General features: G+C 39.8%; 1 protein-coding gene across 1 annotated transcript; it reads left to right on the plus strand.

The window, feature by feature from the left end:
- Window positions 1-13,819: 13,819 nt before the first annotated feature.
- Window positions 13,820-15,572, plus strand: LOC132823239 (liver-expressed antimicrobial peptide 2-like). The gene is made up of 3 exons (XM_060836881.1): window positions 13,820-13,925; window positions 14,607-14,746; window positions 15,255-15,572. The coding sequence occupies exons 1-3, from the start codon at window positions 13,860-13,862 to the stop codon at window positions 15,289-15,291; spliced, it is 243 nt and encodes an 80-aa protein (XP_060692864.1). The 5' UTR covers window positions 13,820-13,859; the 3' UTR covers window positions 15,292-15,572.
- The last annotated feature ends 3,753 nt before the right edge of the window (window positions 15,573-19,325 follow it).

Genomic DNA, 19,325 nt, shown 5'->3' on the forward strand with positions numbered 1-19,325 from the left:
TATATCGGTTCCACAGGATTTTAACCCAGTATTTGCCCAAATGTGGCATAAAAGACCCCAAGCAAAATTGAAGTTTCTGAAAATTCAGATTTTTACAGATTTTTGTCAGACTTAGGTCAAAGAAAGATAGTTATGACTTTTGGAGACCAATTATCTCTGACCCAGGACATTGCAGCATTCATTTCTTGCGGTAATTTCATATGCCCAGTCATTCTCAGTTCCTTCATGTGTGATCTTCCATCCAGCTTGGTCAGAAATTGGAATGTTCACCAATGATTGCATAGGGTTTAGTACCATTTGCAACTAACCAGGTCCTTTCAGACCAAGTATGATGCAACAAACCATAAACAAAATTGAAGCTTGAACCATAAGTGCCAAATTACATTCATATTCATAAGTTCCTGACATGAACATCTCTAACAAGAAAGAATCTAACCATTTCCCCTTGATGTTTAAAAGCATTATGGTTTCTGAATCTTGCACAATGAACATCCTGTGGCCAACTTAAATGGATGAGCCATCAAAATAATGTAGCTACAAAGAGGGATTTAAGGTTGGAAATTCTGTGGCAAGGATAACGAATCTTTGGATATTGAAGTTCATTGATTGTATATGCTCTTGACAGAGATCAATAAATTTCTACATACTAATGACATCAAAGAATATGGGTTAATGTGGGAAATTGCATTAAGGTAGATAAACAACCTAATCTAGAATGTCAGAACAGGCTTAAGGGGTCAAATGGCTTATTCCTGTTCCTATGCTCCTGTGCACCATCCAGAATGAAATTGCGCATTTAGTTGGCACCCATTCACCACTTGAAATTTCACTCTCTCTCCCATGAACACACAGAGGTAATATTGTGAACTATTTGCAAGATGCATTGTACCAATTCATCCTTTAATAGCACCTTCCAAATCTTGACATCAGTCACCTAGAGGAACAAAGGGAACAGACACATGGAAATGCCACTACCTGCAAGAGACACCCCTCCCCCCCACGCCCCACCCCCCACCCCAACCCCCAAACTGTACACCATCTTGATGTGGAATGATATCCCCATTCCTTCACTCTCACAGGGTCAAAATCATGAAACCACCATTCCAACACACGTGGACTGCAACAGCTCCACGTATTGGATCACCATCATCAGCAAGTCTGCAGGGCAACTAAGGATGAGCAACAAATGGCCTTGCCAGTGATGCTCGCATTAGATGATAGCATTAACTTGTTTTGAAATTCAATGCATTTCGTTAAATATTGTGCCAATTCTGAAAATCTGAGCATATTTTAAAAATTATTTAACTCATAAAGGTTGAGAATATCACTTTTTTTTAATGATCATGATTTGCAAAACACATGCAATTAGATATATTTATTCAATTATCAATTCCTAAACAGGTTCATAGAGCTGAAGCCAAAGTGTGGTTAGTGAGATGAATCAACTCAAAGAAGTCTGTAAATCACACAGCAATTGCATGAGTATGTAAACAAGTAGTTTTCTTCATTCATCTGTCTATTATATTAATGGAAACATAATTAAGGTTTTGAGTTTGTGATTACTTTTGGATAAAATTAATTTAATGCAATATTTAGGTTTGGAGTTGGATCAAATTTGAAATTTAGGTAACATTCACCATTATGATTAGAATCGTGTATTAGAATTAAATTCAACACTTGTTACAATCCTAATAGGGTTTGATCATTTTTGACAAATGACTAAAGAACATTGGTCATTAGAATAAAGATTTACATGTTATTTTAGCACAGCAGTAGCTCCACGGTTTCACTACAACTCAAACTGCAGCCACTCATTTTTATGTGAAAACGCCTTTCCACGTTATTAGGTTTCTGTTTGATGTACTCCCCTGTGACACACTGGCATGTCTTTAAACTGAGATTTTTACTGTCATTTCCTGCTTTATTTGGAGTTAGTGGAATAATTCAAAGCATTACCATCTTTTAACGTTCAGTATTCATGACATGGTCGCTCAAGGTTTTAAATTATACTTTGGGTTAGGGCAATTTTATTTGGTAAGAAAGCTTTGTTTTATTAAAGTTTTTATTTTGTTGGAATATATTCCTTACTGGAATAAATGTGATGAAGGGTAGATGTTTGCTGTGAGATTATCAGGTTGGTGAAGCATAACTTATTAACTTGACGCATCAAAATATATGGATCATGTGCAAAGAGGCTGAAACTAGTTATATTTGTACATGATTATTTCGACAGTAATGTAGAGGTTTCATTTGAAGGTATTGATCGAATGCTTACCAGAAATTATTGTATAACATTAATTGTGTTCAAAAACATTGAAGTCTCATGAGAAAATAAAACAACATATAAGGATAAAATAACTTTTCATCTATGGTTCTGTAGTGATCAACCAAATATGTGTTGAAATATTCTCCCCAATGTTAAAGATTTATTGCCTATGAAGTTTTGCAATTTATCTTGAAGTGCAAGGATTAGGGCTGTGTAGAAACTAGAAATTAACAAATGTACATATGGTGGGGGTATGCTTTGAAGGACTATGAAAATGACACCAGTGAAAAATGCAAACTTATCAGGATTGAATTTTGTAGATTACAGAGTTTTAAAACAATTAGAACAGTCATTATCAGGGATAATGAAGAAATTCTAAAGTTCTCAGTACTTTAGTTCATATTTTCAGGACATGGAAAGATCATTGTGTTTTGTATATAATCAGTAACGGTAGATTAAGGTTGTTCATTTTGCTGACATATTTGTAGAACAGTCTAACAACATTAAACCTTTCTATCTTTTTTAAACAGTATAGAATCAAGAAATGCATGAATATTGTTTTCTCTTGCCCTGACCAGACTTGAGTCCTTTTTATTTTTTTGCTCTTCTGCCTCTGATAGATTACAAGCATTATAGATTTGATCTTTGCTTCATGAGCCAGTAAAATCACCTGTATCTAAATTGCAAATATGTGTCTATGCCAAGCAGCTGCCTATAAAATAGGGTGCAAAGCATTACAGGATAGGTTTTCCCCATTGTATTTTTCCAAGTGCATAGCTATTGCAGAGTACTCTGTGGAAATGAATGCTCAACTTATGAAATACTTTGCAATTATTTGCATCGCTTCAACTCTTTTGAACACTCAGGTATGTAAGTATGAAATTAGAATATTGGAGGAGATCATGAATTTATGTAGTGAAATATTTACAGACACTTTCTATTACAACATTATATTGAAAGAACGTTAAGAATCTGTGCAACAGTGGCAAAATATCTTCTGTTTCCGGAGATTTTACATGACAAGTACCCAATGGGGAAGCTACCAAACCTTATACAGGCCCTTCTGACAGAAATGCCAGAGAATTTGTTATACTGGAAATGTCTCGTCTTGCAACTTGTCACAGCTAGTAAAGGAATTATTAACAGCTGAAGCCTGGCTGCATGTTGTGTACTTATGTTTTCTCTAGAAAGCAATACATGGTGCATTTTAGCAATGCAAAATTTTAGTGCAATCAGAAGTAGGTTTTAATTTGTAAAATAGTGTCAGTAGCTTTGTTTTGCTTCTTATGGAGATAATGGACCAACAAAGCCCACTCTGAAATCTATGATGTTTATAGTAATCCTAACTTATTCTTTTCTTACCTGTAGCACATATATCTGATTGTCTATCCTCATACATGAGAAGATAAGAGATACAGTAGCTTTTGACTGATAACAAGTAATATTTTACAGCTACTTTATGGGAAAAATATCTACTAAAATATTATTAATGCCTACTGAGCTACCGAGTATGAAATGACTACTCAGCAGATTGTGTTTGTGGCAGCTATTGTTCGAACAATCCAAAACATGCTTATGTATTGCTGGGCTGTTACCAATATTGAAATTTAAACTAGCATGTGGGAAGATATGTAAGCCGGTGTTCAAAAAGACAGAAGAGAAAAAGATATTGGAAACAGTTAAGAGCAACTGATTTACGACTGCTACGAGGCACACTGGATGTAATGTTGCGCTATCTAAGCTAGTGGATGATTGCAATGATATTATGAATAATGTGATCGTGCCTCTTCTCACAGGCTGACTGTGCTGCTATTGGGCCAGCAGAAACTGTGCTTCAGAGAGCCAGGAGAATGACTCCTCTCTGGAGATGGATCACTTACAGGCCCCTTGGATCCTCTTGCAGGAGCAATGAGGAGTGCAGCTCAAAATACTGCAGGTAAATAAGAAAAACCTTGACAAAATAATGTGAAGATTACCATGGCCAGTTTTTCAATTGTGGTCTAACTAGAAAGGGCTCATGAAGTTAATCAAATATAAATCATCTTTAATCTCAATTGTGTTTCTGAACATTCCTAACATTTTTAAACTTGTGTGTGCTATTTATTTATCAAAGAAAATCCATTTCTGGAATCAACATATTGTAAACATTCTGTTTAAATAAGAGGAATTGAAATTAGAGTCAACTCCAAAATCATGAATCACTCCCTTTATAGGCACCACATGCAAGAAACAGCAGTTTTTACTGCAGTCAAAATTCAGATAAATTGTATCTGTGTAATAAACCAAAAACAAAAGACAGAAATGAAAGTTCAGATACCCAATAATTGTATAAGCACTTCCTGTTTATAATTAATGGTGATAGGGATTATGATAATTAAATGAATCTTTAAAGTGCTTTAAATAAATAAGAAAACACCACATTGGATTATCATGAAAACATTTTATATTCTATCCTTTATGCTAATCCAAATATTATCTTGATCTTACAGAAAGAAGCGCTGCAGCTTGGCTGTCTATGAAGTCTAAAATTCAAACAAGATTTTTGTAAAGAATCACAAATATAATATAAACCATTTTGTATTTATGTAAATTATTTATGCTCAATCTCGCTGTGTAAATTATTTGCCAATGTATTCCTGTAAATGTATTGTATACAATTGATTGTAAGTGAATTTTAATGTATTTTTTGTACAAACAACAAATTAAGCTTGAATAAAATGGAAAAATGTATTGTCTGAAAGTTATTCAAATTCCATGATATTTTGGAGTATGAAAAACTGAAATAGATATGTCTTCTATTTCCTTATGCCAGTGGGTTATGATTCGTGGAATGCAATTGTATCTTTAATCTACTGGCATTTTTTCCTATTGTTATGTGACCTCAACCTCTGCTGCCTTTGTGTGTAATCTGTGGTAGCTAATCCTCACACAACATGGAGCACGGTATCAGTTCGGAGCAGCTAGAAATGTGTAGAATTTCATTGCTCTAAGATTCAACTACTGAAAGAAAGAAGTTAAAAAGAAGTCTGTAACTTGTAATTACTGGGTGTGTCAAAGTTGATGGGCATTTTCCATTCCTTGTTGTGGTGAAAATGAAAGGAGATATAAGACCTAATTGAAATTTCTTCCACTTTCAGTGTAAAAAAAAACTATGAAATACATACAGAATTAGGAAACCGGAGCATATAAGAATTACAAACCCCCTGTTCTGAGTGCTCGGGTAAGATTATTGCTAGTTTGATTAGATTACTTACAGTGTGGAAACAGGCCCTTCGGCCCAACAAGTCCACACCGACCCGCCACTCACCCAGACCCATTCCCCTACACTACCTAACACTACAGGCAATTTAGCATAGCCAATTCACCTAACCCTGCACATTTTTGGACTGTGGGAGGAAACCCATGCAGACACAGGGAGAATGTGTAAACTCCACACAGTCAGTCATCTGAGGCAGGAATTAAACCCAGGTGTCTGGTGCTGCGAGGCAGCAGTGCGAGGCAGCAGTGCTAACCACTGTGCCACCATGCCACCCTGAGTTGTGTCCTGATTCTCACTAAAGGGAAGGACAGTGAGACTTCAGAAATTTTGAAAGCTTTGAAGACCCTAGATTGGTTCACATGACATAAATGACATTTGTTCAACAGTGAAGCTCAAGGGATTAGTATATGATTGTACTGAAATGTTTTAGCTATATTCTGAGAGGTTGAAAAATTGAAAGATGATCTCATCTGGGATTGGATTATCTTAAGCATTAGAGCTCCTGATGTGAGATTGCACCTGCTGAGAAAAGTGAAATTTAGCATCAAGAAAGCTAATAACATATGTAGAAGTTGTAAGGTTGTCAATCTTCAGCTACAGCATATTAATTGGGAGAACAGTTACAGCTTTGTATCATGCTGAGACACATTCCAGGCCAAATGAGAAGAATGGACTGCAAAAGAAACAGAGATATTTGCAGCAGAGCCAGCAGTAAGCTCAATGACAGAGGATACAGCATCATAGAATCCCCACAGTATGGAAACAGTCCTTCAGCCCAACAAGTCCACACTGACCCACTAAAGAGTAACCCACTCAGACCCATTTCCCTACCCTATTATCCTATATTTACCTTGACTAATGCACCTAACCTACATATTCTAAAACACCATGGGCATTTTAGCATGGCCAATTCATCCAACCTGCACATCTTTGGATTGTCGGAGGAAACCGGAGCACCCAGAGGAAACTCATGCAGATACTGGGAGAACGTGCAAACTGAGGCAGGAATTGAACCCGGCTCCCTGGTGCTGTGAGGCAGCAGTGCTAACCACTGAGTCACTGGGCCACCCATGGCACCTTGCGGGAAGGGATGTCTGCAGCTGGCACCTGGCTCCACTAAGCTCTCATGTGGGGATGATGATCCAACACCAATCCTTCTTGTCATTCTAATCAATGGACTTTACTGATATTAAATTGTGAAGGTTAACTACAAAGTTGTCAGCAGAAGTGGCATACACTTGAGTAACAAGGAGTAATTTATAAAATAATGGGAAGATGACAGATTATATTAGCTTAAAACTGATTAACCATGATACAATTGATAATAGACTAAGTGTTACCAGGCTAAACTAAGATACATGGTTGTTAACAGCAGAGGTAAGACTAATGGACAGCAATAAACTTTAGATGTGACTAACTTTCTCCCAGAAAGAGTCACTTGTATATATGGGCCGTAAGAATCTTCAGGGTTGCCCCTTTCAGGTTAATTGCTCTATATAAAAAAGAACACAATATAAATATTGTGGGGGACATCACTCAAAAGAAATGGAAGCAATAATAATCTGCCTTCCTATTTTTGCTACCAAACTGATAATCTCTCATTTATCCACATTGTATTGCATCTGGCATGCATTCATCCGCTCACTCAGTCCAAACAACACTGCCACATCTCTATGCAACACATCCTTCCACCCAGCTTTGAGTGTGCAAATGTACAACCTTCAAGAGCAGGATAGCAGCTAGGTGCCATAAAAGCAATACCCTTCTATGGCCAATTATCCTTCGCTTCCATACAGCTACAACTTTACCAGCATCAGTGGAGTCACTGGACCCACCATTCAACCTACAGGCCAACTAGTGATTACCTACAATGTAGAAAGAGGCCCTTAAGCCCAACTAGTCCACACCAAACTGCTGAAGAGTAATCCACCCAGACCCATTTTCCTCTGACTAATGCACCTAACACCATGGGTGATTTAGCATAGCCAATTCACCTGCCCTGCACATCTTTTGAACATGGGAGGAAACCAGAGCACCCAGATAAAACCCACGCAGGCATGGGGAGAATGTGCAAACTCCACACGGACAGTCGCCTGAGGCAGGAATTGAACTTAGGACCCTGAAGCTGTGAGGCAGCACTGCTAACCACTGAGCCACTGTGCCACCCCATGTGCAGTATAATACTCAAACTAATGACCAACAAAGGGCCTTCTATGCTGGCAGTGGTATTTTACCAGAGTTGGAGCAGGTATTCAGTCTGCCACGTTAAATGTGGTGAAGTTTTGGCTGGAGAGGTGTCTGCCTTAATTGCAACCATTTGTGTCTATCAGAGACATTCTCCCACTCTGTCTCAGGGTGGGAACCCTTCCCCTATGACTCTGCAACCCAAAGATCTTGTCGACTTCTGTCTCATCCCTTTAGACCCCATGCCCGTATATTCCAGGCTGGCCCACAGGCAAGACTCATGTTGTGCTTCTCTGAGACATAACAATATATACATAGACATAGATACTTAGAACTCTATAAAACTCAATTAATTTATTAAGTACTTAGATGAATAACACTTGCTTTTAATTTCATTCATTGTCTTTGACTACCCTGAGTTCTGTAAATAACACCAGACATTAATACCCAGGAGAGCTGGCACAAGCAGGCTGGAACCCTTCTTGATATCATCACCATGCCTCCTGACATAGGGGACTGCCTACAGAGTTATTCTTCGAAGTCCTGCCAAAAATCAAGGATTTTCTTGGGATGCTTTATACATAGGCCTCTGTGCCAAATGTATACCTTATTTGAAATTATCTGTGCACGTGACCAGTCCTGAATGTTCCATCCTTATTTGGAAGAGTTACAGCAGTTACAATGAGCTCTCAGCAGACGTGAATAATTCAGTGCTAGTTCCACAGCCCATTGTAAAGTCTCTTATCAGTTCTTGTTATCGTCAGCCTATCCAACATCTATTTTCATCTCACAGTCTGAATTCCACTGCTGCACAGTCCACTCCCCACTGGGCTGCCTGCACAAGACACCTGCTGTCAAGTAGAATCACAGTATCTCTACAGTACGGGAAGAGGCCATTTGGCCCATTGAGTCTGCACCAACCCTCTGAAGAACATCCCATCCATCCCCAGCAACCCATCCCCCCTCCCCGTAACCTCACATGCCTAACCCACCTAACCTGAACACTACAAGCTAATCATTACAGTCGTCAATCCACTTAATCTGGATTAACCAGACATCCTACATTAATCTAGACCCACTTAATCTGCACATCTTCAGACTGTGGGAGGAAACCATCTCACCGGGCAGAAACCCACATAGTCACCAGAGGCTGGAACTGAACCCATGTTCCTGGCACTCTGAGGCATCAGTGTTAACCACTGAGCCATTGTGTTGTGCCACTTGATTACTCAGATTCTCTCAGAGACAGAGGATGGTCATTGGCAGCCTACCAATGCCCCAGAGCTGATAGAAAGCTGTGGGGTGAATCAGCCAAATGGAGGCACAATCAGCCCCTGACCTTTATACTGGAAGAACATTTATTCCATGCTCAGCAGGACATTCAGCCTAGGAGCATAATTTGAAACTGGAATTTACTTATTGGTTGCATTCAAGTTCATGGGTAAATTTGGGCTTAAATTCAGGGTTAATCTTAGGCTTTGTCTCTACTTGGTTTTGTTTGCAGCAGAAACCTAACTGCAACATTTTATGGATAGAACTTATGTTATAAAGTAAAGTGTTGACTACGTGATCTCACTGCATGCCCATTGTCATTAACTCAATGAGCCGGCATGATCAAGTTACGATTACAGACCTTATCATTTTTGGCACTATCGCATGTGAAGAAAACTGCATTGTAAGGTCATTTTCACAGAGCAGGAACTGAACGAGAAATTGCATTTAGAAAGAACTTGTGCAACTATAAACTGAATTGTGTGTATAATGTAGGAAACGTGATTTACAACTTTATCAGGGTTGAAGAATGAAAATTATAAATGTTTCAGTCAATTAAAACAGTCAGGCGTTATAAAGAAACATAGAAAATAGGAGCAGGAGGAGGCCATTCAGTCCACCAAGTCTGCTCTACCATTTTATACGATCATGGCTGATTGCTTATTTCAACACCCGACTCTCACTCTAGCACCAGTCTCCTGAGGTATTTAGCGTCTAGAAATATATCTCTTTTTTAAATAGATTCAGAGATTCGATCAAATCCCCTCATTTTAATTTTGTCAATTTTATTTTTAGTCCTACATAATCCTAAGGGGGGTGGGGGCGGGGTGGGGGCGGGGTGGGGGTGGAGGGGGTTTGTCAATCTTTTAAAATATGTCAATATCATCAAACAACCTGGGGTTTCTATCAGTTAACCTATCGTGTACTTTGGCCATTTGAAGCTGCTAAGTGCTGTATACAGAAAATCTGAATCAGAGAGTTGGTACGTGAGCAGAGATGACCATTCTGATTGTCAGTGCTGGATCTCCGAAGTGAGTAATTCACTTACAGTCATTGAGTCATAGAGACGTATAGCACCCCAATAGACCTTTTGGTCCAACTCATCCATACCAACCAGACATCCTACATTAATCTAGACCCACTTGCCAACATTTGGTCCATATCCCTCTAAACCTTTTCTATACATATAACCATCCTGATGTCTTTTAAATGTTGTCATTGTACCAGTCTCCACAGCTTCCTCTAGTAGCTCATTCCATACATGCACCACCATCTGCATGAAAAAGTTGCCCCTTCAGTCCCTTTTAAATCTTTACCCTCTCATCCTAAACCTATGCCCTCTAGTTCTGGACTCCCCCACGATAGGGAAAACACCTTGTCTATTTACTCTATCCATGCCCCTCATAATTTTATATACCTCCATAAGGCTAGCCTTCAGCCTCCAATGCTGCAGGGAAAACAGCCTATTCAGCCTCTCCCTATTGCTCAAACCCTCCAACCATGGCAACATCCTTGTAAATCTTTTCTAAACCCTTTCAAATTTCATAACATCCTTCCAATAGGAAGGAGACAGAACTGCACACAATATTCCAAATGTGGCCTAACCAATGTCCTGTACAGCAGTAACATGACCTCCCAACTCCTGTACTCAATGTTTTGACAAATAAAAGGAAGGCATACTTAATGGCCCTTGCTCCAGCTTCTCCCCATCACCTTGCATTCTTCTGATTAGATAATAATCCAACCTATCTAGAATACTTTGATTGACAGCATATTCTGGAATCGTGTGCGAAACCTTTTCTCTATGTCATCATTACTTCTTTGGTCAGTTACATGAAATCAATGCCTTTGTTCTTAACATTCTAATAGGAACAGTATCTCCCCATCCATTTGGAACCATATCATCAATAGCCATGATAAGATGCCTCAAGACTGGAGGTTGGGTTTGTGGTGTCTTGATTTAAGAAAGGTGGTCAGGAAAAGCCAGGGAAATATAGACTGGTGAGCCTGATGTCAGTTGGGTCAAATTATTGGAGAGGATTCTGAGGGATAGGATTCATATGTATTTTGAAAGGCAAGGACTGATTAGGGATAGTCAACATAGCTTTGTGTGTGCGAAATTATGTCTCACTAACTTGATTGAGTTTTCTGAAAAAGTGATGAAGAGGATTGATGAAGGCAGAGCAGTGAACGTCGTCTCTGTGGACTTCAGAAAACGTTCAACAAGGTTCTGTATGGTAGTCTGGTAAACAAGATTAGATCACATGGAATACAGAGAGAATTACTCATTTGGATACAAAATTGGTTTGCACATAGGAGATGATAGTGGCGGTGGGGGGTTGTTTTTTGGACTGGAAGCCTGTGACCAGCAATGTGCCACAAGGATCAGTGCTGGGTCTACTGCTTATTGTCATTTATATAAATGATATGGATGTGAACATAGGAGGTATGGTTAGTAAGTTTGAAAATGACACCAAAACTGGAGGTGTAGTGGACAGCAAAGGAGGTACCTTCAGAGTACGATGGGACCTTGATGGGCCAATGGGCTAAGGAGTGGCTGATGGAGTTTAATCTAGATAAATGTGAGGTGCCAAATTTTGGTAGGACAAATCAGGGAAGGACATATACTTAACAGTAAGGTTCTGGGAAGTGTTGCTAAACAAAGAGACCTTGAATGTGCAAGTTCATTGTTCCTTGACAGTGGAGTTGCAGGTGGACAGTGTGGTGAAGAAGGCATATGGCATGCTTGCCTTTATTGTTCAGTGCATTCAGTATCAGAGTTGGGAGTCATATTAAACTGTACAGGACATTGGTGAGGCCACTTTTGGAATACAGCATCCAATTTTGATCTTCCTGCTATAGGAAGGATGTTGTGAAACTTGAAAGGGTGCAGAAAAGATTTACAAGGATGCTGCCAATGTTGGTGGGTTTGAGCTATAAGCAGAGGTTGAGTAGGCTGGGGCTATTTTCCCTGGAGCATTGGAGGCTGAAGGGTGACCTGATGGAAGTTTATACAATCAGGAGGGTCATGGATAGGGTAAACAATCAAGGTCTATTCTCTATGATCGGAAAGTCCAAAACTAGAGTGCATAGGTTTAAGCTCAGAGTGGAAAGATTTAAAGGGACTGGAGGGGCAACGTTTTCATGCAGGGGGTGATGCATGTATGGAATGAGCACAGGATGTGGTGGAGGCTGGTACAATAATAACATTTAAAAGGTATCTGGATAGGTATATGAATAGGAAAGGTTTAGAAGGATATGGCCAAATGCTGGCAGATGGGACGATTTAAGATATCTGCATGGATGCGTTGGACCGAAGGGTCTGTTTCAGTGCTATCCATCTCTATTTGCTATACCCCTACCAAGTTTGCTCGCAATCTTTTCTTCTTCACTACTACACTTCCAACTTCTCCAATGTACACAGATAATTGAAGTTGCTCATTCCTGGAATTGCTTCGAATGTTAATACTATAATAACACTGTTAATTCCTGTTAATAAAGCTTAGGAATATGCTTTGTAAACTACTCTCTTAAGCTGCTCTGCCACCATCAAAGATCTTTGCATGCTCACACCAAGGTCTCTTAGCTCCTGCATCCTATTGAAGAGTTAAACCCTTCATTTTACATTGCCTCTCCATGTTCTACCTACAAAATGAAGCACTTCACACTTCTGTCCATTGAATTTCATCCGATAAATGAGCATACTTTTAGGAATGAGGATTTAACACCAATATTAGGTCAGTGAGCCACAGAAATGCCAGCATTCTTTTTGTATATTGCCACAATAACTGATGCTCCAAAATGACTTCTCCCAAATGTGAGTTGGGATGACTTGACATCAAGAAAGTAGTTGTGTGCATACCACTTCTCTCTTTGACGGTTTGAACTTAATGAAAATTGTTATAATGTAAAAAAGCAAAAAGTGAGAATGGAGTAATGGAGAAGTCAAAGATTTAAATTCAGCTCAACTTCGATTTAAGGTTGTTCAGAATTATTATTTTGTTGATTTTATATTAATATTATACTGATAAATCTTTTAGTATAACTCTTCCCATTGTTATACGAATATGAAGAAAATTTAATGTGAACAATATGGATCACAGAATTGTTATGGCACAGAGGGACATATTTGGCTCAATATGCCTGTATCAGTTCTATTACCAAGTGCTAATCTCCTTCAATTTCCTCATATTCCTGCACATCATTTCTATCCAATTATTCATCTCAAGCACTCTCAAACAACTCGCTTGAACCTGCTTTCACCACATTTCAAGACCATGCCTTCCAAAGCCTAACTACTCACTGTAAGAAACATTTTTTTTCTAACATCAGCCTTGAACTAAATCTTTAAAAGCTCTGGGCACAAAACTCATTAGATCTGCTGCCACATTATTGGATAATTAAAATTGGTGAGAGTCCAACAGTACAAGGTCTGTTTGAAAGAACAAGTTTAATCATTTTTTAAAATTTAGTACATTAGCCCATTTTTTCAAAGTATGGGCTTGTGATTGGGAAGGTTTGCATGTGCATTGATGGCGATGTGAGATTGCACATTTTCAGAGCATACCTGTAGTGCAGTCTAACAACATTTAACCTTTAGATTTTATTAAACAGTTGTAAATCCACAAGGAACCTGAGTATTTCTTTCCCTTCCCCCAACCATACCTTAGTCCTTGTTATCTTTTTTGCTGCTTCTGCCTCTGGTAGATTATGAATCTGAAGGAGTTGATCTTTGCTTCATGAGCCAGCATTATCACCTGTAATAACGTCAAGAATTTGGGCCAACGCCAAGTCACTGCTCTATAAAATGCAAGGCATCACACGTTTTAGCTATGCAATATTTCTAAGTGCACAGCTATCACAGAATCTTCTGCAGAAATGAAGGCTCAGATTTTGAACATCGTTCTTATTATTTGCATGGTTTCAACTCTTTTCGTCAGTCAGGTATTTACACTCAAATCATTTCTTGCATGCCATAATGTAATGAATTTATGAAATTTAATACATTATTTTCCATTACAATGCTTTCTTATTTGGTTACAAAGCTGTGCAACAGTGGCAAAACACATGGTTATATCTGAGCTTTATTATGGTAAGACCCCTTTTGCCACTAACATCGGGGGAGGCACCAAAACCTAATGCCAGTCCTTCTGATAGGAAGGATGGAACAAGTGGAGGGTTAGTCATTCTGCAGCTGCCTCTTCTTGTAACTTGTGGCAGCTGGTGAAGGGACTAACAGTTGAAGTCTAAGTAAAACTTCTCTTCCTGTTTCTTCTGGACAGCAATACACAGCATATTTAAGCAATGCCAGTTTTGAGTGTCATCAGATGTAGGTTTTATTTTATAAAACAGAGTAGGTTCAAATTGCTACTATGGAGATAGTAGACCACAAATCGCATTCTGTATTCAAAGCACTTGAGTTAATGACACTTGATACCTTTCTTGTCTGAGCCACACAGATCTGATTGCGTAGTTTCATGCACAAATAGATAAAGGCTATCATAAGCCTTATATCCAGCTTCAGAGTAAAAATATATTAATTAACTCATTATTAAGATCTATTAAACTACTTAATGGATGATTGCAGTGATATTATGAATAATGTGATTGTGCCTCTTTTCACAGGCTGACTGTGCTGCTATTGGGCCAGTAGAAACTGTGCTTCAGAGAGCCAGGAGAATGACTCCTCTCTGGAGATGGATCACTTACAGGCCCCTTGGATCCTCTTGCAGGAGCAATGAGGAGTGCAGCTCAAAATACTGCAGGTAAATAAGAAAAACCTTGACGAAATAATGTGAAGATTACCATGGCCAGTTTTTCAGTTGTGGTCTAACTAGAAAGGGCTCATGAAGTTAACCAAAACAAAATTACTAATTAACATCCTGCACAATATGCTCCACAACATTATTTAAACTTTTTATACTTGTGTGTGCTTTTGTTTTTTTTCCAAAGAAAACCCATCTTTGGGGTCAGCATATTGCAAACATTGTAATCTATTCAAAACAGGAAATTAATGCCTTCTCCAAAATTATGAATTTTTATTGACACCAAATGCAGATCAAGTATGGTTTACATCACCATCAAAGTTGATACAATGTAAATGTGAATAAATCATAAAAAAAATGCAAAAACAATTAATTGGGATGTCTTTCCATTTATAATTATGATAGATATTATAACAACCACATGTTCCCTTAAAGTCCTTTACATAATTAAGAAAATTTCATATTGCTTTATTAGTATGCTAATCCAAGTATTATCTTGTTTTTACAGGAAGAACCGCTGTGCCTTGGCAGCCCCTGAAGACTGACATTCAAACAAAGCCTTTGTACAGGATAACAGTCACAAGTTGTCAGAAATAGTCATGTAAATGAACTTTGACCAATGCACTTATGTAAATAGTATATGCCCAATGTTTGTGTAAACGACTTTCTAACCAAAGTACTCTACTAAATGAATTGTGTACAGTGCTGATTTGCGAGCACATATTAATATATTTATATGTATTTATGACCAATTAAATTTGACTAAAACATATGAATATTAAAAAAAGCAGTAAAATAAAGTACTTCAATTTTTATCACTTTAAAATCCAGTAATGGCAACACCATCATGCATTTGTTTACCGTAACTGTTGTGCAATACTCTCACTTTGACTTGTTCCAGAGTTACATTTATACCTTTCTGACTCAGCTAGAACAAACAGTTAGAACCAGATACCCTCCACCGCATCTCCTCCACTTCCCGCTCCTCCGCCCTTGAGCCCCGCTCCTCCAACCGCCACCAAGACAGAACCCCACTGGTTCTCACCTACCACCCCACCAACCTGCGCATACAACGTATTATCCGCCGCCATTTCCGCCACCTCCAAACGGACCCCACCACCAAGGATATATTTCCCTCCCCTCCCCTATCAGCGTTCCGCAAGGACCACTCCCTTCGTGACTCCCTTGTCAGATCCACACCCCCCACCAACCCAACCTCCACCCCCGGCACCTTCCCCTGCAACCGCAGGAAATGTAAAACTTGCGCCCACACCTCCACACTCACTTCCCTCCAAGGCCCCAAGGGATCCTTCCATATCCGCCACAAGTTCACCTGTACCTCCACACACATCATCTATTGCATCCGCTGCACCCGATGTGGCCTCCTCTATATTGGTGAGACAGGCCGCTTACTTGCGGAACGCTTCAGAGAACACCTCTGGGCCGCCCGAACCAACCAACCCAATCACCCCGTGGCTCAACACTTTAACTCCCCCTCCCACTCCACCGAGGACATGCAGGTCCTTGGACTCCTCCACCGGCAGAACACAACTACACGACGGCTGGAGGAGGAGCGCCTCATCTTCCGCCTGGGAACCCTCCAACCACAAGGTATGAATTCAGATTTCTCCAGCTTCCTCATTTCCCCTCCCCCCACCTTGTCTCAGTCGGTTCCCTCAACTCAGCACCGCCCTCCTAACCTGCAATCCTCTTCCTGACCTCTCCGCCCCCACCCCACTCCGGCCTATCACCCTCACCTTGACCTCCTTCCACCTATCCCACCTCCATCGCCCCTCCCCCTAGTCCCTCCTCCCTACCTTTTATCTCAGCCGGCTTGGCTCTCTCTCTCTTATTCCTGATGAAGGGCTTATGCTCGAAACGTCGAATTCTCTATTCCTGAGATGCTGCCTAACCTGCTGTGCTTTGACCAGCAACACATTTGCAGCTGTGATCTCCAGCATCTGCAGACCTCATTTTTTACTCGAAGACTTTATTTCAAAAACCAAGAGTAAGATTAGTCAAACATACATGTACATTCTCCTGGCATTACATCCTCGCAGTGAAATAAATGTGAGATTAGTCAATGAATATTAATTCTCACCTGTACAGAGTGTCTGGTTGAACATGAATGATTCAGTTAAGATGTGGAATTCTCAGAACAGAAATTATGAGAGAAAACCAGAATGGAGCCCTCTGAAGTGTAATGGGTTAATGCGTATTCAACCAACATTGCTTAAATTCAATTATGTTTTGCACAGAGCAAAGTTAAACAAACACAGTCTATTCTAACTTACTTCAGTGGGTTATGTATTCACCCACACCGGTTCTTTGGATTGCCTCCCATACACCACCTGTTAGAAGCTTCAATCTATTTTGAGCAGAAAAATGCAATAGAGCTCTGATTCTGTAGTGAAACCATGTGAGTAGATAACACGGTCTGAAAATTAAAGGGTATCAACCTTGAACAGCTCGGGGAAACTTCAGTCGGACAAGGCAAGTCATTATGCTAATTCTCAAAGTGCACAGTACTATATCCGTTAAGTTATAAGAATTTGTTCTAGATCGGAATATGTAACATAACTGGGTGTATGATACTGTTTAGACTTTAAAAGAATCATTACTGTATTTTCAAAGTGTCTGTCAAATAACATGAGATCTTCCAAGTCAATGAGGCTTTCATCAATTTCAGTCTTTGCTTTACATGAATGGGGGCCATAGGTCATTCGGTCAGGAGCAAGGCTGTTGGCACAATGACTATTGTGGCTTGTTTCTGGTGGCGTGAGTGCAGCAGCATGCAGCAATCTTATTTACACTGTTTCAGGCTGTTGTTAAAATGAGAGTTAAGTTCAGTGCTGCAATTGAGAAAGACATTCCTGGATTTAGTGCAGTGGCGAAAACTGGAACCTATAAAACCGAGGATGCTTGAAGGAGGAGTTAGTGTATGAGCAGATGGAAAAGGCAGAATTTGAATTTGGGAGGAGGAACTGGTGAGCACAGCGTGCCCCTGTGAACTGGATATTGGAGGATAATGTAGTAAAGAGACTGGCTCTGAATGGAGAGGCCCACAATGGATACAGGCAATTTCTCCATAAAGTGTTGCATGCCTAAAGGGTATATGCCTGACATTTGAAGGAATCTTTTGTCATTTCTCTATCAAACACAATCTTTCTTTTTTACTAAATGAAACGCCGAAAAAACTATGGATGCTGGAAATCAGAAACAAAAGCAGAAACTGCTGTAAAAATATTCAGTAGGCCTGGCAGCATCTATGTAGTGAAATTAGTTATTGTTTTGGGTTCAGTAACCCTTTTCCAAAAGTTTTTTTTCTAGCTGTTCCATCATCTGTTACGGCTGGAATTTTGCTGTTTCCCGAGGAAGGGACAGATATTGAAGGGGCAGTGGGAGGGGGAGCAGGTGGGTGCAATAAAGTGGCACCAGCGCCTTACATTGCCCCCTATAGCTGCAGTAATGTTACTAGCAGCAGGGGGCAGTGTTACATAGTGTACTCACCCATTGGACAATTGAGGAGCTATTGGTTAATTCCTGATCAGACAGGCCCTCCCATGCTGGTGCTGGGACTTTCCACATGGGAGGTAGGAAGCATTCCGTTGACTATATGAAAACTAGCAGACATTTACAGTCCTGTTTCCTTATCAGAGGTACCCATCTTAACGTTTTATCTCCTCCCTCTTCTTTGCATTCCCACTGCCCCCTATACTTGACACCTGCAGCTACCACTACCCTCACAGTCTGCGTCCAGATGTGCCAATCTGGTCCACGCAAGTCCCTGCAATCACCTCACAGTTGGGGCTCCATTGCTGAACAGTGCCACTCACAGTGAGACGGCTGGAAAGGTAAAGTATTGTTCACCCAAATGATTTTTCCAAAGTGGGGTCTCTCCCTAGTGGCTGACAAAAAGCAGATTGAAGCCAACTAATGGCTAGACAGCATTAAAACTCCGCTTGGCAAGTCAGTCACCTGGTCATCGCCAGCTAAACTGATGAAACAAAGTTCACGTTGAAATCACTTTACAGTTGGTTTCATGTTTAATGATGGATTGAGACATGGGCTAAGCTCATGCTTGGGCCAGGATAACTTGATTTAACACTAACTTTACTTTATTGAAGTTTTTGTTTTGTGAAAATAACCTATATACTAAACAAAGGGCAGCTTAATTACACAGTAAAGAAACTGCATGATCATTTACTGCGCCTGTGTCATGAAACCTGCATGACTCGATCATGCACATTAATCTTATCAGTTTAGACAATAGCACACTCGAAGAAACTGCACTGAGCAGGTATTGAATCAAAAACCTTTTCTGGCAGACATGTACTCAAGTATAAAGCATATTGGGCAGACTAAAGGCAGTATGCAGAGTGATTTTAGCGAGGTCAGCCTGCTGAACCTCATACAATGGGTTCGCTAATTAGGGTGGTTAATCTGGTCCAATCAAGGAGTTCTGATTGACAGATTTTTAAAAAAAGTGTCCCCTTTCACTGTTTGATCACACAGCATTGCCCTTTGATGTGAAGAGCACTGCTTGTCACTGGCCACTTGGGCGTTTCTTTTTCTTCCT

Source organism: Hemiscyllium ocellatum, chromosome 16 (assembly GCF_020745735.1).
Source record: "Hemiscyllium ocellatum isolate sHemOce1 chromosome 16, sHemOce1.pat.X.cur, whole genome shotgun sequence".
In the NCBI taxonomy this organism is placed as follows: Eukaryota; Metazoa; Chordata; class Chondrichthyes; order Orectolobiformes; family Hemiscylliidae; genus Hemiscyllium; species Hemiscyllium ocellatum.